The following is a 25,577-nucleotide window of genomic DNA, read 5'->3' as shown; positions in this document are numbered from 1 at the left end:
TGTTTACACTATCATGTTTCATGTTGTTATTGTTTCTAGCATGTCATTAGCGTGTTTGAGGTGGGACTAAATCTATTACTTACTTTCTCCCTCCACCCCTTCCAGGATATAGGCCGCCAAAGGTCGATCATCAGAAGTATCTGTCCTGGGCCATCTACTTGTCTCCAGGTGTAACCCATCCTTGTGATGTCTGCCTCTGTTTCTTGGACGGCCTCTTCCGCTTCCCTTGGCAGTTCCATCTGAGAGCCTGTCTGGTGATGCTAGTTGGTGGTTTGCGTAATGTGTGCCCTATCCGACCCCATCTTCTCTTCCAGATTTCTGCTTCTATTGGACGTTGACAGGTCCTTCCACATAGGTCGGTGTTACTGATCTTGTCCGGCCTGTGAATGTGTAAAATCTTTCTGAGACAGGTGTTGATGAATGTCTGGATTCTTCTAGTGGTAGTTTTGGTTATCCTCCATGTTTCGACCCCATACAACAATGCTGACTTCACAATGGAGTTGAACCGACGGGTCTCAGTGGTCAAAGTAAGTTCTCTCGAAGCACAGATGTTCTTGAGCTGAATGAAAGCAGTTCTTGCTTAGCTGTTTCTTGCCTTTATATCTGTATCTGTTCCACCCTGTAGGTCGATAATGCTGCCCAGCTGGGTAAAAGACTGTACCTCCTCTAGGGAACTTCCATTCAGGGTTACTGGATTGTTGCAGCTGGAGTTGATCTTAAGAATCTTGGTCTTCTCTGCATAGATGTTGAGTCCAACCTAATGATGTGGCTGCCAACAAAATGTTTTGTCTTGCATCTGCTGCTGGCTTTGGGAGAGAAGTACGAGATCGTCTGCAAAGTCTTCTAGTTGGCTTCACAGGGTCCACTGGATTCCGGTTCTGCGTTTACTGGTGGATGTCTTCATGATCCAGTTGATAGCAATGAGGAAGAGCAATGGGGATAACAAGCAGCCCTGTTGCACTTCCATCTTCACTTGGAAGCTGTTGGTGAGCCGTCCTTGGTAGATCACTCTGCAGGTTATTCCCTCGTATGAGCACTTGGTCAGGTTGACCACCTTGGCTGGGATGCAGTAGTGCCAGGTTGACAGCATCCCAAAATGTATCCAGTTCCCCCAAAAATATTAAGCAGTACAGCTTACAATAATAAAGAATATTTTTGATAATAAAATGATAAAAATTATTACTTTTTTTAAAAATATGAAATATTATATATTTATATATAGTTATATTTTTAGATAAGTTTTATATATTATTAGCCACCCTGGTTATTTTTTCCTCAATTTATGTACAACTGAGAGAAGTTTTTTTCAACACATTTGTAAACATAAAAGTTTTAATAACGCATTTCTAATAACTGATTTATTTTATCTTTGCCATGATGACAGTAAATAATATTTGACTAGATATTTTTCAAGACACTTCTATACAGCTTAAAGTGACATTTAAAGGCTTAACTAGGATAATTAGGCAAGTTATTGTACAACGACGATTTGTTCTTTAGACTATCATATATATATATATATATATATATATATATATATATATATATATATATATATATATATATATATATATATATATATATATATATATATGTATGAATGAAACTATACATACACAGTATATTCAGCCAAATTTTAATGGTAGATTTTTTTTGAGTAAATCAGGACAAAATGACAGCTCTTAGTGCTATTATTAATTATTTATTGTGGGGAAAAACGGATAAAAAATGTTTAATAATGAAAGTTAATAATTAAAACTGTAACATCATGTAAAAATCTGATGCTGTCACATCGTTTCCAAACAAAGCAAGTCCATCGGAAGGATATTTAGCAGGAAGGAATCTTATGGTTGTATTAATGAAAATACTTTTCAAACAAAAGGTAAAGAAAGGAGTGCCACATTACAGGTACAGTATACAGTAGCAGGAATAAAACAGAAGCACTGCCGTCCAGTGTGAATCAAAAATCCTGAATGTTTTGAAATAGATTTTTTATATAATAATTCGATTCTGTTCACATCTGATCTTTTATCCTTATTTAGACTTTATTTTGCTAAGTTTTGGCTTCAAAATGTTAGTTCCAGTACACCATGTGGTATGAAAAAAAAATTAATGAAGAAAAAAATGCAAAGACATTTACTTACTTTATATAAAAATGAGCTCTATTCACATTCTTTGTATAATAATAGTAACAATATTGATATATGACACATAACCATCAATAGATCCTCAATCCACCATTTAGAATTGATAAAAAACAAGGCAGACCAACTTAAATAAACCCCCTTTTTCTAATAAAAACTGTTTTGCCTCAATAACACAATTACACAAAGAGGAAATCTCTACTAATTTGTGCTCTAGGTAGTGATATGAATCTAACATTCATCAGGTTTTTTGTAAACGGATGGATTCGGTTATAAGTACTGTGTGTGGGAGATGAAATGGAGTCCCAGGGTCACTGATCAACACAAACAAAATTACTACTGAAATACAATACAAACCCTTTTCCAATTGTTTAAAGCATCTTAGAGCAATAATAATATAATTTAAACAATACTGACTAGTTATAGATGAATATATAATGTTGAACTGCTGACAAAACAGTGTGTAATAACAAAATAAACGCTACCATCAGAATTCTGAAAATGACAGAAACCGTTAATAAAACAAAGACTGACGTCCCTGGGTCCTATACACATAACTGTTGCTGTTTTTTTTTGTTAACACAATACATTTAAATGGCAGTTCATGGCTATTACAGTGCATGTTGGAAAATGTTTTTGTTGTTTGTGTGTAAACATACCACCTCTCCAGTAATCAGCATTATCACATCACATGTTTGCTTCACTCAGTCTTCTCTCTGACCGCATCCTCTTTCTCTCCTTCACCTCGTTCTCTCTTCTCTCTCTTTCTCCCTCCTTTCATAAACTGTCCTACTGCAATACAAACAATGGCGATGATGTGAATTACGAAGTAAATGGAGCTCCAATAGCTGATAGTGTCGCTGGCCTTCAGGAGCACAAAGCCCATGCACATGTAATCATAAGCCCTCATCTTGAGGAACCAGTGGATCCAGTCGAAAATATTCTGGCCTGCTGGTCCCAGACGGGCTCTGACTGATGCTTCCATTGCCGTTTCGGCTGCGATGCACAGTGGGATGGTGAGAAACGAGAGGTAGTAACCAGCATGAAGGCCATGCCAGTAAGCGCTGATTAACATCGTCCACCCAGCCCTGACATAACATAAGAGAAAGTTGATCAATAATGGTACTTTTAAAGGGTTAGTTCACTCAAAAATGTTAATTCTGTTATTAATTACTCACCCTACGTTTGTTTCAAACCCTGAGAGCTTTGTTCATCTTCACAACACAAATTAAGATATTTTAGATAAAATTCAAGAGCTCTCTCATTTTCCATACACAGCTAAGTTCCTAAGTACAGAAAAGAAAACTGTCAAAATATTCCATATGAGTTCAGTGGTTCAACTGTAATCATACGAAGCTCCAAGATCACTTTAATGTGCCAAAACAAAATGGCAAAACAACTATTTACCTATGTCAGGGATGGGCAACTTTGGTACTGAAGGGCCACTGTCCTGCAGAGTTGAGCTCCAACCCTAATCAAACACACCTGCCTATTGCTTTCTAGTGATCTTGAGGAAACTGATTAACTTGTTCAGGTGTGTTTGATTAGTGGTGGAGCAAAGCTCTGCAAGTCATCGTCCCTCCAGGACCAAAGTTGCCCATCCCTGACCTATGTCTTCCATGTCATATCAGGGCACATATTTACTACAGGCAATAAGGCGCTTGCATGTTGTGATGCTGACTTTAAAGGCCTGTACACACCAAGCCGATGCCAAAATAATTAGCGCAGACGAAACCCAGCTGTGTCCCGTCTGGTCGAAAAAGCTGCTCATGAACACACCAAACAGATGGCAGCAGACTAAAATGAAAGTGGGCATTCTGTGCCTGTGTGGGAATACGCGCCTGTCCACCCTCCCAGATGGCAGTATCTGTTTTCACATTTACAATGGGCAACCAGAACCTCTGATGCGCATGTGCAAAGCATAAACAACGCAGCGTTTAGTACCATTATCTCAGTAACTGTCTAATAATCCATATAATTAGCAAATATTTGAAAACTGTAGCAAAAATACAATCGGCCTCTTTGTATTGTGTTTTGTGACTTGAATTGTTTCCTTGCTATGTAACTTCACTACATCACACTCACGCTCTATTCTTGCTAAATAACCAGAGCGCTGTTCTTAGCCTATAGCAACGCAGATTCAACATGCTGAATTGGGTCAACTTGTTCCAATATCAACCAAACATGAACTGTAGTTAATGCACACCCTGACCAAGAAGAGTATCGTTCCCTTTTTTGGAGGGTGTGTGTTTGTATATTACAGTTGAAACACTGAAGTCACATGGAATAGTTTTACAATGTTTTGGCTCCTTTTCTGGACTTTGATTGTCTCTGGGCCATTGCCGTCAATGGAGAATGTGAGAGCTCTTGGATTACATCTAAATCAGTGGTTCTCAAACTGTGGTACGTGTACCACTAGTGGTACGCAGGCTTCCTTCTAGTGGTACACGGAGGAATGAATCATATCATGTACATGCTACACACATTTCAAAATTTATTAAAAATGATATATATAATATGCCATATATGACATATAGCCTATATTTCTGAGGTAATCTGCCACATTTTTTAACTGTGCAGAGTTGTAGCTGCTTTACTGGGCCTACTACGCTACTGTATTTCAATACTACTCATTTTGGTAGTACTTGGAGAGAAAATTGTTTTCTGAGGTGGTACTTGATGGAAAAAAGTTTGAGATCCACCGATCTAAATGATCTTAATTTTTGTTTTGAAGATGAATAAAGGTCTCAAGGAATTGGCTTGACATAAGCGGGAATAATTAATAACAGAATTTTCATTTTTTGATGAACTGACCCTCTAAATCACAATGTAATGGACAGATGTACATGTTCACACCTGAGGGCATAAGCTCTGAATGGGGCGTTTGGGTAGATGTAGTGGTGAAGCCACCATTGTACTGTCATATTCCAGTAGCGCATACCATGCCGGACCTTTACGCAGAAATCAGTGTTATAGCAGTCAATGTTCTGGATCGTTTTAAAGTCATACTCGACTGCTGTTTCAGGATCAGGGCTGAAAAATAAACAACATATCGTTAACTTTAGCAATCATATGATGAAACCACAAGTGAGCTATTATTTCTTCTAAATAGTTTTGTAGATACAGTCTTACTAAATACATTTTTTTTTGAGTAAGTGAGTACTGAATCTAATATATTGGTACCATAACAGTTTTTAAAATAAGTAATATTTATATTTTTGTGCAAGCTCATTGCATCAACTGTTTACAAATTACACGTTGTTGGGTTATTGTTGACATTGTCTGATGCTCCCGGAAAAGTTCATATTTAGTAACACTGTTAAATGTAGTTTTTATGTATTTCTATGTTTGTAAATAAATATTTATTTTCATGATTTTCATTAAAAAAAATTTCGGTTTTACAAAATTTTATTATAAACTTTGATGATATCTAAAATAAATGAACAAACTTCATATATAAGCAGCACAACCGTTTTCAACTGTGATTATAAATGTTTCTTGAGCACCAACAATATTAGATTGATTCCTGAAGGATTGTGTGACACTAAAAACTGAAGTACTGGTTTTTGAAGAATGAGAGTTTTCCCATAACATATATAAATTATTTTAAAATGTATAAAAATAACTTCAGTCATGAAGTGCAAATATACAAAACTAGGGACAGCACATTATTCCTTTAAGTGATTTTGCATCTCCTTCATCCATTCTCAAATAGTGTTTGTCTTCACATATGCGGTTAATATTGCATAACTGTGGTCTATTGCTGTGTTTTATGGGATCCTGTTTCATATCAGTAACTGTATTGTGTAAATTATTCTTGTGCAATTAAAGTTCTATCAAATATAATTTGAAAGAACAAACAATGTTATTTCCTGGTATGCCTCATGACTGGATCTTTTTGGGCAGGACATTAAAGTCATCATATTTACAAGTTACAGTCAAAGTATAAAAAGGTCATAAAATAAACCAACCTACCTATATTTCACTGTTGGTCCTCCTCCTGGTTTGGACAACGCCCCCTGTGGGTAACAGCCTAGTCCTGCACTGATGCAGCCTGCTTCTGCTCCACACCACGCAGAGTAGAAACGCATCCGGAATACAAAGAAGATTGCCACCATGTAGAAAAACCTGAAATATAACACCAAAACAATGATATGATTTGGTAAATAAAATTTTATGAACTGAGATTTTTTTTAACATCTCCTTTGAACCTTACTTTAAAAATGTGTTCACATCTGTCATGTTTGGTTAGATTAAATAAAATACAATTGTTTAGTAAATGTTCAGTTCATTCGAACAAGTCATCTGATCCTTGGTGCACACAAAATATGACGGTCCAGACCTTTTTTTTTCCAGAAGTCTTATTCCACTATACAACAAATTCTGTTGAGGAGTTAAATATGAATACAACATGGATAAAAATATCTGAGCCGACTTTTATTCTAAAGTAATCCTGCATTTATCTTATGAACAGTGGCGGATTTAATCAACAAGTGAGGTAAACGGGGTAAGCGGCTGAAGTAAGCGGCTGCTTAGGGCACCAGGAAATCGGGGAGCCACCCCTATATAATTTTTAATTTATAATTTATAATTTTAAGGTATAAATTTTACCTATAAACATATATAAAATATATAAAATAATTTCTATCATATTTTGTATAGTGAGAATCAACCAAATACATTTTTACATAAATATTTTTTAATACACACTAAAATATAATAATATTATAATAATGTTACTGTATGTAATAATATTATAAAAGAAAATATCCACCACCCCCAATCATGAAGCAGTCCGGCAGTCTAATTCATTGAAAAAAAATATATATATTTTTAGTTGTAAATTCACTTTAAGAAAATTAATCATTTAAATATAGAAATCACATTAAGAATAATCATAAAAAGAAGATTGAGTGATATATAAATCTGCTAAATCATTTTTTAAAATAATAGTTGAAAGGGTGCATTTCAGGACCTGGGCCCCGCGGCTAGAGTTGCTTAGGGCCCCCAAATTGCTAAATCTGTCTCTGCTTATGAATAGCATGTACGGATGAAATCAGAATTAATAGCCCCCCTTTAAATTGTTTTTCTTTTTTCTTTTTATAATATTTTAATATTTTCCAAATGATGTTTTCCAAGAGTTGTCTAATAATATTTTTTTCTTCTGGAGAAAGTCTTATTTGTTTTATTTCGGCTTAAATAAAAGCAGTTTTTAATTTTTAAACACCATTTTAAGGACAAAATTATTAGCCCATTTAAGCTATATATTTTTTTGATAGTCTACAGAAAAAATCATCATTATACAATGACTTGCCTTATTACCCTTATCTGCCTAGTTAACCTAATTAACCTAGTGAAGCCTTTAAATGTCACTTTAAGCTGTATAGAAGTGTTTTAAAGAAAATCTAGTCAAATATTATTTACTCTCATCATGGCAAAGATAAAATAAATCAGTTATTAGAAATGTGTTATTAAAACTATTATGTCCACAAATGTGTTGAAACAATCTTCACTCCGTTAAACAGAAATTGAGGAAAAAAATAAACAGGGGGCTAATAATTTCAACTGTATATATGCTTTGCCCCTTTTTGCGGTACTTTTACAAAAAAGAACGATATTGAGAAGAACAATTGCCAGTAAAGTCACTAAAGTTACCCAATCTGCTTTCTGCTGTTCTTGCGCTATCTGTTAAACTTTTGATTAAGCAACAATTGACTGGGACAGAATAATAATAATAATTATTATGCCTATTATTAAATTGTAGTATTTCTATAGCAATTTGAACTACCCCTTCAATATGTACAATTAGAAACAAAAAGAAGGAGCTTTGCCTGCATATACTCTGTGGAAGAATGTCTTAGTGCATCAATTACATCAAGTTTCCACTTTTTAGTTGTGTTTGAATGTTAAAGCGGCCCTCCTATGAACTGTCAGTCACTGATATGGTCCCCCGGCAATTTGAGTTTGAGACCCCAGATTTAAAGTGTTATAATCATGATAGATAGTTTGTATCTCTGGTGTAAAACCAAACTTTTAAAAAAATTTTTTACTGTTATTTATATTGTGCAGCTGACAAAAACAACCTGAAAAAACAAGATGCAAATGCAAAATAAGCATCGTAGTAGTCAAACTGTCAAAAAATGCAAGTTTTGGTCAGCGCCACCTTGCGCACAGTAATTTACAGTAATTTATTTTCTATCAGTGTTTTTGTCTCACATTAATGTGACACGCTCAGTGTGACAAGGCCTTTAGATTTGGGATTGGTCTTTTATTCAGGAAAAACAAACCTGTAAAAGTAGTTGTGTTCCAGGAAATCTTCAGTACGCACATACGACAAAGGAAAGACAGAGTTGACGGCAATAAATAGAAGTCCATAAACAGGAACCATCTTCAGCCTCTGCAGACACGGCTCTTTCCCCGGCAGAGACAGTGGACTTGACTGCTGCAACCAGTCTGCATATGTCTGATACCGGAAAAAGGGACCTGGGGGAAATCGATGAGTGGATGGGAGAGAAAATGGAAAATGAAGGAACATGACGAGAGCATGGTAAGAGTTATCAATGAAGACATGAAACAGATGGGCAAAAATGGCACATGATATTAGGATATAACGGGAAGGGTGTGGAATCAATGCAATGGAGTGCAAAAGAGGCACATCAATTTGACACAGAGTGATTGACGTGAAGCACACGGATGAGAGGACAAACCATGACAAAAGAGGAGCAATAATAAACACAATCAGTTATGAAAAGGAATTAGACTCACACATTACTGAACTAGTAGCAGAGAAAAACAAGAGAGACAAGTTAACACACATGCAAAACAAACAGTACATAACATTTGAATAGACAAAGACATTCAAAACAAGATGCAAAATACCTGTCATTATGCCCACATAGCAGTAGCTGTATGATATAATATCATAGAGTGAAGGCTCATGGGAAAGCCCTGCCACTACTGGAGACTTGGTGAAGGTGCTCACTTCCTTTTTCCTCTCCAAGTGATAACTTTGAACCTCATTGGCTAAACTGACCATCTGAGCATTCAAAAAAATGACTTATCCAACAATAACATCAGGAAATGAAAATATGGAACATGTGTAGAATTTGTTTTGTTTTACCTTTAATGTCAAAAGAAGCTGAATGGCATTGGCAAAGGGTGTGGGCTGAGGAAGGCCAAACCAGGTGACCAAACGGAAAAAGAGAAGATATAGAAACGTCCAGGCCAAAGACAGAGCAGGAGCACTTCTAAATAAAACAAGGACTGGTTACAGTGGAATAGCTGTGAATAAATGTCTAGAAATCTATATCACACTAACCTCCAGTTGATTTTGATAATTATCCATGTTCCTAACACTGTGCATAGTGAGTGAAGGGTGTGGATCCCACAGGTTGCGATAGAAATGATCAAACCTAAAAGCAACGCTGCCCCCTGCTTGACTGGAGGACCTGGTAAATAATGCACACAAAAAGATGAAATGTAAAATGTGGCTTTTTTACATACTGTGAGGTATATTCAAATATAGACTGTTGTAAAATAAAAACGTAGGATGGAAACTGAGTGCTAAACAACATTTGGAAAGGTCTTTTTTCTTTTTTACTTAAACCCTAAAGTGAGACTCTTATTCTTATGAATCCATGTCGTTATTCTTCTATTACTAAAAATCAGTTGACATCTTTTGTGTGGTATTCATTTATTCATTCATTTTCCTTCGCCTGAGTACCTTATTTATCAGGGGTCGCCACAGTGGAATGAACCGCCAACTATTCCAGCATGTTTTATGCAGCGGATCCCCATTCAGCTGCAACCCAGTACTAGGAAACACCCATACACTCTCTCATACATTATGGCCAATTTCATTTACTCAATTCACCTATACCACATGTCTTTAGACTGTGGGGGAAACCAGGGTAGAAAACTCATGCGAGCATGGGGGGAACATGCAAACTCCACACAGAAACGTCAACTGACCCAGCCGGGACTCAAACCACGACCTTCTTGCAGTGAGTTGACAGTGCAAACCACTGCGCCACTATGCTGCATTTCATTCATTCATTCATTTTCTTGTCGACTTAGTCTCTTTATTAATCCGAGGATTCGCCACAGCGGAATGAACCGCCAACTTATCCAGCACATTTTTACACAAAGGATTCCCTTCCAGCTGCAACCAATCTCTGGGAAACATACACACACACACACACACACTATGGACAATTTAGCCTAACCAATTCACCTGTATCGCATGTCTTTGGACTGTGGGGTAAACCGGAGCACGCAGAGGAAACCCACGTGAAAGCAGGGAGAACATGCTGTAAGGATCCAAAATATCAGACCCTGAGAACTGTTATGGAATTTCATTAGACAAGAGAAGTGATGAAGAAACCAGCTGTTTCACTGTTCTATTCAAATCACTGTTGACAATGCAAACACAGGCTGGAGAAACAGCTACTTTACAGCAGGGGGTAATGCGAAGAAGTCACCCTTCTCAGAGTGTCGACATATTGTCCATGAGAAGATGCGCAAACCCGGGGCGTGGAACTCTGAGCGATGTTGGTCCCTAATGAACGTACAATTAGAATATCGGACCTCAGAAAATATCAAAACTCTAAATTAAATCATAAATGATGAATGTGATCCGTTCTTACAATTACAAATACAATCTAAATTTTAGGATCATTGAAATTGGAGTCAGATTGAATTCGGAGCTAAAAACTAATATAAATAAATTCGAATAAATAATAAAATTCTTTTCAGAAGCACTAGAAAAGGCTTACATGCATTAAACCTTCGACCATGCTGTTAGTTTCGTCATTGGGCTAATAGATGGATTCCTACAATGCAAACTCCACACAGGAAAGCCAACTGAGCAGAGGTTCGACCCAGCGACCTTCTTGCTGTGAGGCGACAGCACTACCTACAGCACTACCTCCTGTGCCACTGCATCGCCCCTATGCTGCATTTATGGGAACATTGTATTTATTAACATTTATTGCCGGAACAAAATATTACTTATAAACTGTAACTGTCATTAAAGTCATTTTTAATAAGCGGGAATTTATTTATTTGCAATTGACCATTACATTTTTGACCCAAAGTGGGGCTCGCACAACAGTGAGTGTTGAGTTCCAAAAATTGAATAAATGTATTAAACTATTAGTTGTACCATATTTTACCCATATCCTACAGTACAAAAGATTTTTAAAAATAGTAAAAAAACAACAACATGTCAAAAAAAACAGTCATCAGCCTTTCGATTTTCTTTCATTGGATTGCGACCCCTGGGGTGATTACATTATTTAGATTAATAACAACATATCAAGTGTTAGTTGCAGCAAATCTTTTTTTCAGCACTATGATTAGCTTTCCGACACTTTTTTAAACTTATATTATAAATATTTACAGATCACAACTGAACATGGAGGATGATCTCAGAGAGTCAGTCTTCAAAATTAAGTCAATAATGCACTCGTTATGCCCCAAACATTGTGGCCTTCCATCTTATTAGTACTTATCATGTTGAAATTACCCAAAAAATTAATTACTATAAAAAGATATCTGGTTATATGGCATTTTTTGTGTTGTCATTATGCTTATGTTTATGTAGGCCTATTGTTGGCATAAATATTTAACCTTTGTATATTTATACCCACCTCAGAAGATGGTAGGGGCCCTGAATCCCTGCCATTGTTATTTTGGGGTTGTGGACTAAAAAGTATAGAAACCCCTGCATCAGGGCCAGAGTGGGACTCCTTCTCAGCCCTGGAGTTTCAAGCCTCAGACCGGCCCACCTCAGTTCACGACTGACTATATTAAAATAAGGTCATTTGCAAATCAGTTTCTAATGACACTATCACGTCTTTTTTTGAGAAAACAGCTGCTTTAGAACTTCAAATGTTCAACAACCCTAACAGTGTTATATGGCTTAATAATAAATATGAAAAAAAAAAATTACTTTGACGAGTATCGAACACGGGTCAGCGACGTCGTAACCTAACGTGCTAACCACTGGACCACAACCTATACACAGGATTGTTACTCATCTGGCTGATTAACCTGCAGGCTGCATCTTGCTCACGAAGCTGCGAGAAAATAGATAAAAAGAGCAAAGCTGCGGTAAAATAATGAATAAAAAGGCTGTGGTCAAGTAAATAAATAAATACATTTAAAAAATGTGACTGCTGAGAGCAACAGATTCTGGAGCTAGGGAAACCAGCCCTCGCGGCCTAAAAACAGACCGGCCCATCGGGAATTCTCCCGGTCCTCCCGATTAGCCAATCAGGGCCTGCCCTGCACCATAACAACTGAGATCTGTAGAGTCTGTATATTTGGAAAGACGATTATTGTGTAGAAAAACTCTCATTTCATTCATTTTCCTTAGTCCATTATTCATTAGGGTTCGCCACAGCGGAATGAACCACCAACTATTCCAGCATATGTTTTACACACCGAATGCCCTTAAAGCCGCAACCCAGTACTGGAAAACACCAATACACACGCTCTCTTTCACACATGCACTCATACACTAAGGACAATTTAGTTTATTTGATTCACCTATAGCACATGTCTTTGGACTGTGGGGGAAATCAGAGCACCCGTAGGAAACTCTCACGAACAAGAAGGGAACATGCAAACTCAGAAATGCCAACTGACCAAGCAGGTACTCGAACCAGTGACCTGGTGCTAACCACTGAGCCACCGTGCCACCAAACATTCAATTTTAAAAGTTAGTTTTTTTAGTGTACAGTATTTGTTCTGTGAATGAATAAGTTCAGTTTGGTCAGAAAGCCTGTACTTACAGTTGACCTTATTGTGTGTTTTAGATGTGATTTCAAGCTGTATCATTTATTATTTTATAGTTTTTTACACACAAAACGATATGTTCTCAGTCAGCACACCCTCTAAAGATACTGTAAAACTATGTCAACAGAAACTTCTTACTTTACTAATATTCATGTCATTACTGACACAACAATGTAAAGATGGACATGGCCAGACTTACTTAGGTAGCGGAAGAGGAATCCCACAGGTATTGTTGCAGCAAGGATTCCTAGATAGACTAATTCATCCGGTGACATCCTTCTGTTTACATCAAGGAAACATGAGATTTGACTCACTATTTATGAAATCATATTTCATAAACAGTAAATCATATTTAGGTTAAAACAGTTTGGAAAACTGTCAGCATTTAACCAGTTATCTTATCATTGCCAGTAATATAAGATACGCAAAAGATAATGCTTATGTATTTAGTGGGCATTTAATCTTTGATTGTGTTCAAAACTTGATTGACTGAGGTTGATTTACTGAACTTGTCATGACAGCTCTGTAACTCATGCAGTCACATCCAGACAGGCACTGATCATTAATATACTAGTATTATTATAACACTATATTAACAGCACAACAAAAATAATACCAGCTTATATACAACTGACATAGGGATTTATCTGAAAGGTATCACATGCATCCAATACTTGCAGATAAACAGATTGAAACTGGTAACATAATAATGGGCAAAATACCATCCATATTTTCCAAATGACAACAGCAATACTTACAGCGATGAAGTATGGAGTTGTGCTTTAAAAGACGGTTTATTGTGGCGGATAAAATATTGTCCAGCAGTCCCCTTTAACCGCCCGCGCACTGGCGTGTTCTTTCCTCATTCACCACTTCCTACTACCGCATATGTTCATGAATCGCTTTATGAGTTGCCAGGTTTGCATAAAAATCACTACAGCATGTAGCCACTGTACACAAACGTCTAAATTTCGTGTATTTCCATATTTTATTTTATTTTTTTTTTTTTTATTTATTTAATTTCATTTAATTACACCATCAAAAGGACAGCTAAGCATTTTTTTCCATTTATTAAAAAAGCCCCAGAGGCTTATCTTAAAACTAAAACATCAAATGCTATTTGAGAAGTTTTTGGAGATTTTAGCGTTTGTTATTTTTGGATGTAGAGTTATTATTTTAAATTCAGTGAAATATTGTGTTGTAGGTCGTAAATCATTTTAAACAGGTCCTAATTTTTCTCTCGTGGGCCAGTAAATTAGCATGGAGTGTCTCTAGGGACATACATAAATAAAAATTTCTCAAAAAATAATTTACGCTTTGCATTTTTTCTGGGGAATTGCATTTATTTATTTATTGCTCAATATTTTATTTTTTGTTTGAAAAACGTTTTTTTTTTTTTGCAAGTATATATAAATGGATTGACTAGATTGACTCCATAAATAGGCATCCTAGTTTGAATTTCTTGAGCATATCTGGCAACCCCTGTAACAGACGGGAACTTTCACTGTAGCTGCTGTGGGCGGAGCTCTGACACAGATGCACACTGTATGCACAGCTCTGCTGTTGCGTTCATGAAATATTTTTTCAAGTCGTTGTTCATAAACTCATTTTTATCAGAAAGCTTTTGTAAATTGCACTGCACTCGCAAGCTCAATTCCTATTACCCAAGTTACTAAATAATCAAACGTATTGGGTCGTATCTATGTTTGGCGTACAGAATACGTTAAAGTGTAATTGCAAAAAAAGTGCATTAATTAGCAGTTCGTTTTTAGTCTAAACTAGATTTTAAAGGACTGTTGCAAAACTGACGTAGGAAAGGGCATTTTACATAAGGGGTGGACCCCGTGTTCAGTTCTGAACTTTGACACACTTCTCATCCAAGGGTAAGGTACGTGCGCGCTTGCATTTAAATGACTTTTTAATATTTTTTACTTTTAATTATATGTTCAGTTTTGCGAGTGTGCTTATTCATTGCAGATGTCTGGCTCCAGAAAAGTGGTCGAGCTCTTCTATGATGTTGTTTCTCCCTATTCATGGCTGGCATTTGAGGTATTACGTGTGTCGCATTTAGTGAAATAGTATATTACGATTCATATTTAAGTTTAAGATGTTTGACGTCTGTTTAATTGCGTTTATGAAGGTGCTGTGTCGCTACAGAAATGTGTGGAACATCGACCTCAAACTGAAACCAGCATTTTTAGGGGCTGTCATGCACGACTCAGGTATTCGAGGAGGAATGACATTTCCACAAGCACATATACAGTAACTGAAAAAAACACATTTTTCATACTGTCATAAGAAAAGAAACAAGCCTGTCAAACACACCGAGCCATTAAAAACAACAGTTCAAGATTCAGTTAAGAGAATGCTTTAATCAGTTTTATGATCAGATCATTTACAAACTGATTGATGATTGAGTAACACAATCTAAGTAATATATGCATATATAATACATTTATATTCAAGCACTTTATCACACAATTTCTGTTAAAAAATTATAACATTATTATAATATTATTATATAGATAATTCTTATCAAAAGACATTTTGTAATATTCCACAGCCAAAAAATATTATTCCTTATGTGTGGGACCCCATCATAAAGTGTAAACACTAAAAAGTGTAATAAACGCTTGACACCTACTGAAGGCCTTTAATAGTGAGAAATTGTTTTATGTTTTAAATAATAATTTTAATGATTAAAATGACAGATTATATAAACATACTTCTGACCACCCCTATAATCGTTAATACCACTGAGAATCCATAATCGCGCCAATCGGTCTATGCCAGAAAAAAAAATCGTTCAACAGTCTAAAATTAGCAGATCTAGAGCACCGATTGACATCGTAAGTGTTCACAAGACACTTTCTGGTCAATTGGTGTTGGTATCAACATTTAGTCTAAAATACAGTAAAATTAGATGCATAGTTTGTATAGTTTGACCTACAAACCTCTAAAATAACTAATCAGAGGATACTGTAGGTCAGACACTAAATATCCCTCAAAACACTGAACACTTGAATATATAAATACAATAAAAGACTGAAGCCTGTTTTACACACAAACTATAAATTACCAAAAAAGTTGACCGCCTCTGATAGTGTATACTCAATTTATACTGAGATATAAGAAGACTTTAAATTACTGAATATTTTTTTTATTATAATTTTCCCAATTTATTCAGTATAACATTTAAATATTTTTATCATAAATTTTAACCAACTATATATTTTACACCAATTTTTTTATTATATTTTTTTATGTATTCTAAAAATGTGTCAGATAATTAAACATGTTTTGTTCTAATTTTTAGTTGTATCTTTTATACTAATGTGTGTCTGTTATTTATTTTACTACTTCATTAATTAAATATTTTACTTAATTGTTTTGGTATATTTTTGTCAGGCTATTTGTTCCAAACAGTTCCACAGACCCCCTAACACTTCTTTGCAGCCCCCTGGTATGAATAAACCCTGAATTACTGGACAAAGTACATCTTAGAGCTGCATTTTGCATGTATATTTTACAAATAAATCTATTTTACTAGTCAATAATGGCCTACATGAGACAGTTAAAAAAATCTAGATCATCGAAAATTGTGCATTCTACACAAAATGATCTTGCTCTATATGATGTATAATGTACTAAGAACTCCTCTGCGAAGAATAATAAAAAAAAAGCTAAAAGATAAAGGCCTAAAAATTGTATGCAGTTTTTATAGATGATAACCAAAGATAATTTTGTGTCTTTTGTTTGTAGGCAATCGGCCTCCTGGAATGATCCCCAACAAGTTTTTGTACATGACCAGTGATCTGAAGCATGTGTCCGAGTACTTTGGGGTTCCTGTGCGTCAACCTTCCAACGTTTTTGAGACAATGTTTGAGAAAGGTATTTACAGTACAAGTCATACGTTTTATGTATAGAAAATTAATGTTTGACTATTTTTAGAGTACTTTATTATTTAAAGGCATAGTTCACACAGAAAGGAATATTTGCTCACATTAACTCCTCTTGAAGTGGTTAAAATCTTGTTTTTGTTCTTCTGTTAAATACAAAAAAAAAGATATTTGGAAGAAAGCTGAAACCTGTTGACTTTTAAAGAAGAAAAACAAATACTATGGAGGTCAATAGTTAAAGGTTTCCATCTTTCCTCAACATTTTTTTTATCAGAAGCAGAAAGAAAGTGATGATAGTTTTGGAACGAGTGAGTGATTACAGATTTTTCATTTTTGTGTGAACTCTGCTTTTAAAGAAAAATCTAAATAAGGCATAATCTTGATTTCTTACTAAATTGCTCCTATCCTTTCTTTTCCTTTATCTTCTCATATAGGTTCACTGAAAGCAATGCGCTTTGTGACAGCGGTAGCAGAGAAGGAGAAAGAGGGAGATGTGAAGTTGGAGAGGGTTTCTAGAGAGCTCTGGAATCGTATCTGGAGCAACGATCAAGATATTACTCTGCCTGCCTCATTTGCTGAGGTATACTGTTTTGTTTTTAATAAAGAGGCCTCAGATGCATAACCTGCATTTAAAGAACAGCTAGTTCGAATAGATTTACATGTTGATCTTGAGTTAAAACTTCTTAAAACTGACATGGAAAACCTCATTTATATTGGTGAGAAATTCAACAAGGATCATTAAAGTCAATAAATTTTGCTAATAGACCTTGCAATTTCTTCCTAAAAATAACATAATGATGCTTACTTCTTTCGAAATAAATTTTACCCCTCTCTAATTTGGCTCAACATCTCTTCTTAATAGAGTATTACTCAGTAAATACACATTCATAACATTTAAATGTTTGTCTTTCTTTAGAGGAAAATAATTATGAAAATCTAAAATGTGAGCATTTCAGTTTCTGAAATTGACACTGATTTTTTTTTCTTTCAGTTGTTTACAGGCAGGATTAAAGGCAGGCATTTTTACTATTTTCAAAATTATTTTCTATGAGAATATATTTTATTAATTTATGTCTTGCTCAAGAGAATCATATCAGCCGTGTTATTGAGATGGACATTTATTCACTCTCCCCACCAACAATCCAAGTGTTTTATGTGTATGGCCATGTGTGCTATATAAACACACTGGCCATTTTATTAGGTACACCTTACTAGTAATGGGTTAGACCCACTTTTGCCTTCAGAACTGCCTTAATCCTTTGTGGCACAGACAACAAGGTACTAGATATATTCATCAGAGATTTTGGTCCATATTGAGATGATAACATCACACAGTTGCATACACATTCATGATGCGAATCTCCCATTCTACCACATCCCAAAGGTGCTCTGTTGGATTGAAATGTGGTGACTGTAGAGGCCATTTGAGTACAGTGAACTTATTGTTATGTTCAAGAAAACAGACTAATATGATTCATGCTTTATGACCTGATGTGTTATCATGCTGGAAATAGCCATCAGAAGATGGTACACTGTGGTCATAAAGAGATGGACATTTGGCGAAGGGATGGTGTTGACACAAGGCTTATTAGGTACCAATGGGCCCAAAGTGTGCCAAGAAAAATATCCCCCACACTCTTACACCACCTGCCTGAACTGTTGTTAAAACGTATTAGTGTACCTAATAAAGTGGCCGGTAAGTGAAACTTTACATAACATTACATTACATTACATGATGTCTTTTCTTTCTGTTTTTCACAGGCAGGATTAAAGGCAGGTCTTACAGCCAGTGAGGTGGATGAATTGCTGACTCTCGCCACTTCTCAGCCAATCAAAGACAAGCTGAAGAGTGTCACAAGTGAAGCCATAAAGTATAAAGTCAGTGCACTTTAATTTTCTTCTTTCTATCCAAAATGTATTTGTAGTATAATAGAATAAATACTCCTTACAGTGAATTTTTTTCTCCACCTGTTTTTGCAGTGCTTTGGTTTTCCCACCATTGTGTGTCATGTGGACGGGAAGCCTGAGATCTTCTTTGGTTCTGACAGATTTGAGGTCATGGCTCACATCATTGGTAACTATGAGTTTTTTTCTTATTAGATTATTGTCCTATAACACATTTTAATTCTTAAATTCCTTAGTAATTTTAGAGTGTAAAAGAAAAATGTTCTGTCCAGTCATTCTCTTTTTATTTTGTTTTGCAGGAGAGAAGTGGATGGGGCCTAATCCAGTCAAACCCATGGCCAAAATGTGATCAGTTTTCATTCATCCACTGTATATTTTAAGCCTTTCTAAATAAAAATCTGTTCTGTTAAAAAACAGCTCAAAATAAATCATGTACACAGAGAAAAAATATCTGTAACAATGAATGTTTAAGGACAGAAGGATTTATCAGTAAGTCTCTTTTGCACACTAACGGTGCTTACTTGATCAAAAATACATTAAAATAAATAATATTTTCAAATATTATTACAATTTAAAATAACTGCTATTTAATTTTAGTAAACCATAAGTACATTTGAGTATATTTAAAAAACAGCTGAAGCGAAGGAAATGTCAATAATGTCAGTGATCTTTATTGTCTTCTTCTAGCGCCACCTGATGGTTAAAGTTGGTAGCGGAATAAAACCAGAAGCTTCAGTTTCATTTTAGTCAGTTTGGCAGAGTCGAGGCATTTAGATGTTATGGCTCATTGATGTTGGCTAAATTAATCTAAATAACTTTACTTTGTGACGATAAACCACTGCACAAGACTTATGTGAGATTAAAAGAGATGTATTTGTGTTTCACATTTTTACAAAAATAGAATAATGGACAGAAGGGACAGATCTTCAAACAGCAAACTGTGGTTCTTTATGCCTTTTATGTGTTGCTGACTGGATAGCAGCGAGCAAGGCCAGTAAGCCTACAAAAGTATTTTTTAAGTAAGTTTTCAGGAGTCATATCTCTAGTCTCCAGTGTCATTGAATATAAATATAGCTGGATTCAGACACGTCTACAGGTAGGGCTCAATCTGTGCAGAGTGTCCCTTCACTTCTTCATCACCAAACACCCCCCCCAACCTCCAACACCCCGGTCGTCTTTAATCTTCAATTCGCGATCGGTCATCAGCCCACCCCCTCCCTCAGTTTGCACTTTAAGCACATACCCTTCGAAGGGTCTCTGCACGGCCCTGGCTGGACTATTTAAAACTTAGCATTGTGGCTTTACAGTAGTCGGCGGTGACATTGCGCCATAAAACAGGCATAACACCCAAATCAGAAAAGCACAACAGAGCAGCAGGGTAAGTTAAAGACATCCAATAACAAGACATTTAAATACCACAATGCAAACATAATTATTATTAAATGCAAAATATTCGACACTGTTTACAAAAAAAAAAAAAACTTTTTACGTTTTACTTTTAACTGCTGCAGCTTTTAGAAAATGTTTGCAGAATTGATATATATATATATATATATATATATATATATATATATATATATATATATATATATATATATATATATATATAGAAATATCAAGTATATATATATATATATATATATATATATATATATATATATATATATATATATATATATATATATATACTTGATATTTCTTTAAATTTGCAAGCTTCCACTTTGTGTTTCTCTGTTTTGCTGAATTTAAAATGTGCTATTAGTATAATGCTCTCATGATTTCCTCTTGATGAATATGATAAAAAAAGAAATAAAACGAGAAACGTGCATTTACAGTGTCAGACAGGTGGTGGGGTCATGCCACCTTCAAAACATTAAATCATACCTTGGCAAAATATTAATAATTGTTCTAATAATTTTATCAGGTTTTTCTTATCATTCATTTATTCGTTTTCTTGTCGGCTTAGTCCCTTTATTAATCCGGGGTCGCCACAGTGGAATGAACCGCCAACTTATCCAGCACATTTTTACGCAGCGGATGCCCTTCCAGCCGCAACCCATCTCTGTAAAACATCCACACACATTACAGAGAATTTAGCCTACCCAATTCACCTGTACCGCATGTCTTTGGACTGTGGGGGAAACCGGGGCAACCGGAGAAACCCACGCGAACGCGGGGAGAACATGCAAACTCCACACAGAAACGCCAATTGAGCCGAGGATCGACCCAGCAACCTTTTTGCTGTGTGGCGATAGCACTACCTACTGTGCCACGGCGTTGCCTTCTCTTATAATAATGACTATTAATGCTCAACAATGCATTATATCTTGGCAGCAGGTGTTTGTGTGCGGAGAAGCTCAATAAGCTCTTCACAAGTTGTCAGCTGATAAATACCAACACATGAAGACATGAAAAGACAAGTTACAAGAGCATTTAGTCAAGCACATTGTTTTGGATGTCTGTCAAAAAAGGATTGCAGGGTAGCCTATATTTGAGAGCTCTGTTCACAAACAGAGAAAATTAGTGCGTGAGCAAACAGATTCGCTCGCTTGTATTACATGAATGCGCTCTTGACTTGCAATACTGCTTTCACATTTGTCAGAGAAATAGCGCCATAGCCTAAGTAAAAACCTATTAAATATTACTTGACTGACTACTGCAAAACATTTAAACGGATAAAATAAAAACAAACAAAAAAATTATTGTATTTTCTTTTTTGTCCTCACATGCCTGAATATTTTATGTCTCATATCAAAATGTTTGGGCGTTTTTTGTGTGTTTTTGTATGCACAAATTAAAAAACGCATATTTCCAGGAAAAAAATATATGGTTCAACAGTTTTGGTGATGTCATTGTGAAATTCAGCTTCTCATCAAATGTTAAAATGTGCTTATTTATTACAGATGATCAGTTCTGGAAAGGTGATCAAGTTGTTCTATGATATTTCCTCTCCTTACTCCTGGCTGGCATTTGAGGTAACCTTACATTGCATTGAAGGTGCACTTTTGATCAGTGCTTTTCTTTGTAATCTAACCCACAGCATTTTCATACTCTACCGTTTGATCTACAGAAACCTTTAAATTAGATATTTGCCATTTTGTATGTTTGTAATTGTTTTTTGTTAAGGTGCTGTGTCGTTATAAAAATGTTTGGAACATGGAACTCAAATTGAAACCGGCACATTTAGCAGGCGTCATGTATGGCTCAGGTAACAAGGAAATGACCTCATTCCAATCTGTACACTACAAAATATAAAAATCCCAGACAGTAAATGTAACTAATTTAGGATTATTCTCCTTATTTCACAAATGTACAAAATACATATATTAATTATAACATACATTTTCACTATTTGGGAAAAGCTTATTAAGTTTGTTCTTTTCATAGGGAACCAGCACCCTGGATTAAACCCTAGAACGCTCTTGTACATGACTTCAGATCTGACGCTGCTGTCTCAGTACTTTGGGGTTCCAATGCATCAACCTGAAAATCTAAGCAAAACAGGTCTCTCAGAGAATATTTGTAATGCATTTTTTTATTGTTGAGAAAGGGTTTATCCTATTTAGACATGTAATTACAAAAAACGTAACCCATCTGTTTGTTTTTTGCTTAAATCATATCTGCAGTTACTATCACCATTCACCTCAATATTTCCTGGTTCTGCTGGGAGGAAAATGATGGCGCACTGGGTTGCTGGAATCAGTTTCCAACTGATCTTTATTTCTATAGCACTTTTACAATGTAGATTGTGCCAGAGTAGATTATAGGGAATTGAAACCGTGTCAGTTCAGTTTTCAGAGTTTAAATTCAGTTCAGTTCAGTGTGGTTTACTCGCTGCTGAGAGTACAAACACTGAAGAGCAAATCCATCGATGCACACATTTCTTATATTCTCCTTTTTTCTCTTTGCCGAATTAGACTCTCTGATTCCGATGCATTTTGTGACCGCTGTAGCAGAGAAGGATAAAGATGGTGGCGATCTGGTGGAGAAGGTGTCTAGGGAGCTCTGGAAAAGAATGTGGAGCACTCATCAGGACATAGTCCAGCCTGCCTCACTCACAGAGGTATGCTATGCTCATGATGATTACAAATTTAATCAAGATTAGGTGTGTGGATATTCCAAAATCTATTTTAGTACTGACATATACTAAACCTATAACAAAGTCAATAATATAAACTATTTTGTTTTGTAAAATCCTTCTGATTTTCACAGGTGGGAATCAAGGCTGGTTTCTCAGCCACTGAGGTGGAAGACATTCTGATCCTTGCTAAATCTCAGCAAATTAAAGACAAGCTGACAAGTATCACAAATGAAGCCCTGGAGTATAAGGTCAGTGGGGGTTGCTTGCATGTCTGGGGTTAGCAAAATTAGTGTTAATAAAACATACTAACACAATTTTTCCCTCTGTAGTGCTTTGGTTTACCATTCATTGTGGTTCAGGTTGATGGGAAGGCTGAGGTCTTCTTCGGGTCAGATAAATTTGAGCTTATGGCGTATTTCCTTGGTAAGACTTAAAATTATCTAATATCCACAGACTCTCCATTGTTCTAAAATGCACCAATAAAAGCATTAAATGCATTTATTTATAGTCTTCTCTCACAGCTGCCATCACTGCTGTGATTATGGGTGTGCATGCAAGCAGTGTGGAGTGTTTGAAAACAGAATACTGTCACTCAGCCATTTCAAACTTCTTATTGCTCTCAAACAAAGAGTAAGAACTCCATTTGAGATATACATCAAGGCCTTAATTTATTGAGCACTTCTGTGATGTAATATCACTTTGAATATCTGGTAAAAGTCTGCTCAGAGCACTGGCATCAGATGCCCCAGTAAAAATCCTGTATTAGTTTGAGTTAGAATTTACTTTATTTATCAGCGAATTATTTAAGATTGATAATCCCTGAATCTCTAGGCAAACCCCAAATCAATGCTAGTGATGAAAGCGATGCAGTTAAAAAAAAAAAAAAAACTTATGCACACAAGCAGAACTTTTCTAGAGTCCACAGACTTGCACATTGAACAATTGCATGTATATTTAGTCTTATGCATTTTTATTGTGATTGCATCTTAGATGAAATCAACTGTATTTTTAGTCTTACCTTACCTTATCTTACCTTATGCAATCCATATCTGTAACATTCAGTTGTATAGCCCATTGGAATCTGATAGACATGCACCAAACAAAAGACCAGCCTTCTTTAAAATGCTTTTGTATGGCATCAACTACATCTTGTGTATTCCAGATTCTCTACTGGTAGGTTTAACAGAGCCATATCCTTTGTTTGTAACTAATTACTGGTGTCTGGTGTTGGCCCAAAGACTATGGGTTAAAATACTGTAATAGATGACAACATCGCTACTAAAGAATTAAGCTTTCTTCACATAAGAAATTTGGTCAAGCGTTCTTGGCTGGAACCAAATGATTTCATTGCGAAAATTTGCTTAAATGTGCCATGTGGGATTGGGCCAAAACCCTTTTTTTTCCAAACCCAGTTTTTCTGATGATGTTTAAAACCTTTTAAATATATAAAAAGTAAAACCATTAACTGTAGGATATAGAAATCTTTGGTCAAAGGCTCAAATTTTCCACCCATTTTTTCTTTTGTCTTTCAGGGGAGAAATGGTTGGGGCCTCACCCTACCAAACCCTCAGTGTGACGCTGCACCTCCATACTGTATATTTGAAACAACCTCTAAATAAACATATTTAAATGTTTATGCCATTAAGTTGACGATTTCTTTTTGTCCTAAATCATTAACAGTGTTTTTCATGCACATTAAGTGAGTCAAGAGTCATGCCTGTATGTCTAAACCTCCTAAAGAAAATTGGTTTCATAAAAAAAAAAATAAATAAAAGTAAAAAAAACGGAGCACCCAGAGGAAACCCACGCCAACATGGGGAGAAGAAAGCACTGACTGATATAAAGACTACATTACTTAAATAATGACTTTAAAGCTGTAAACCCTGAGTGGAATGATTGGGAGATGGATCCGGGCCAAGCAGTAGCCTCACTTCAAGTGTCAAAGAGAAAGCAGGTATTTGCAGCATATTCAGGAGCAGATTAAAAATCCCGCCGCTTGTGCGTGCACGGCTCTTTGTTTATTTTAAACCTAATGGGCTTGCATTTAGCACATTTTGTATGTTACAGGGAGCCTGCAATGCATTAAAATTATTTTTTGCAAACAACAATTGGCAGCAAGCGCATATTCAAGCGCGGTCAAGCACAATTTCCAAGTATTATGACAATTACTTAATTTCATGTTAATAGGCCTAAATAATTGCCCATATTTTATAATATATTGCTACATAGCCCATTGAGGCGATCTGCAATTTCCTGTCAGACTTCTCTCTTGCTTTTGTGCAAGCCGTATTATTTGTTTAAATGATTATATATTTGAACTTAAAACTAATGCTGCTCACTCGCTGTGAACAGCTGTGTCTCATTTCAGAGCTCTTTTAGTTCTTAAAGTTGCCAATGTAGCAGACAACATAATCGATAATCGATGTGGAAGATATTAACTTTAAATTTTACCCTTAATCTTTATTTACATTGAGTTGAAGGTGCACATTTGACCTGTTTTTGGTTTTCCCTATAAGTCACGATCACCAGCGATCCACGATTGCGATCTTGTTATTGTAACACCATAAAGCCTTTTCTTGTCTTGCCGTGTTTTTGACCCTTTGCTGTGTTTTATTGTTTCCGTTGTTTTGTCCAGACCATTTACCTGTTTTGACCACATATTTTTGTATCACCTGTATGTAGGCATTTGCTCCTGTGATCGACCTTTGCCTGTCTAACCATTCTCTGTTTAATAAATACTGCACATGG

General features: G+C 35.8%; 3 protein-coding genes across 7 annotated transcripts in view; 2 read left to right on the top strand and 1 right to left on the bottom strand.

Annotated features, from left to right (window-relative positions):
• Positions 1–1,682: 1,682 nt before the first annotated feature.
• mboat7 (membrane bound O-acyltransferase domain containing 7) lies at positions 1,683–13,825 on the bottom strand. 2 transcript variants are annotated; one of them, XM_021466647.3, is made up of 9 exons: positions 13,703–13,825; positions 13,144–13,257; positions 9,463–9,592; positions 9,265–9,391; positions 9,024–9,180; positions 8,432–8,627; positions 6,120–6,272; positions 5,001–5,177; positions 1,683–3,232 (listed from the first exon to the last, which is right to left on the bottom strand). In XM_021466647.3, exons 2-9 carry the CDS (start codon positions 13,217–13,219, stop codon positions 2,845–2,847), a joined length of 1,404 nt encoding a protein of 467 aa, XP_021322322.2. In that variant the 5' UTR covers positions 13,220–13,257; positions 13,703–13,825; the 3' UTR covers positions 1,683–2,844.
• Positions 13,826–14,456: 631 nt separating this feature from the next.
• gstk1 (glutathione S-transferase kappa 1) overlaps positions 14,457–25,577 on the top strand; it is a 32,263-nt gene continuing 21,142 nt past the window's right edge. The window contains exons 1-8 of one of the 4 annotated variants that reach the window (XM_005158344.6): positions 14,457–14,827; positions 14,922–14,993; positions 15,085–15,166; positions 16,707–16,835; positions 17,278–17,423; positions 18,605–18,721; positions 18,824–18,917; positions 19,048–19,196. In XM_005158344.6, the coding sequence (XP_005158401.1) occupies positions 14,922–14,993; positions 15,085–15,166; positions 16,707–16,835; positions 17,278–17,423; positions 18,605–18,721; positions 18,824–18,917; positions 19,048–19,097 (690 nt within the window). In that variant the 5' untranslated portion in view covers positions 14,457–14,827 and the 3' untranslated portion in view covers positions 19,098–19,196. 4 annotated transcript variants of the gene reach the window in all.
• Positions 20,048–24,583, top strand: gstk4 (glutathione S-transferase kappa 4). Its single transcript, NM_001040300.1, is given in 8 exon segments — positions 20,048–20,126; positions 21,652–21,723; positions 21,875–21,956; positions 22,136–22,252; positions 22,666–22,811; positions 22,961–23,077; positions 23,159–23,260; positions 23,262–24,583. Coding segments are annotated over 7 exon segments (648 nt in total). The 5' UTR covers positions 20,048–20,126; the 3' UTR covers positions 23,274–24,583.

The sequence above is a fragment of the Danio rerio genome, chromosome 16, assembly GCF_049306965.1.
Source record: "Danio rerio strain Tuebingen ecotype United States chromosome 16, GRCz12tu, whole genome shotgun sequence".
NCBI lineage: Eukaryota > Metazoa > Chordata > Actinopteri > Cypriniformes > Danionidae > Danio > Danio rerio.
This window is presented reverse-complemented; position numbering and strand designations above follow the sequence as displayed.

Excerpts from the sequence above, each read along its gene's own strand:
- mboat7 (XM_021466647.3), bottom strand. The coding sequence starts at position 13,219 with ATGTCACCGGATGAATTAGTCTATCTAGGAATCCTTGCTGCAACAATA. Across the intron at positions 9,392-9,462 it reads ATTATCAAAATCAACTGGAG|AAGTGCTCCTGCTCTGTCTT; the intron begins GTTAGTGTGATA and ends TGTTTTATTTAG. Across the intron at positions 8,628-9,023 it reads CTATGTGGGCATAATGACAG|GTCCCTTTTTCCGGTATCAG; the intron begins GTATTTTGCATC and ends GATTTCCCCCAG.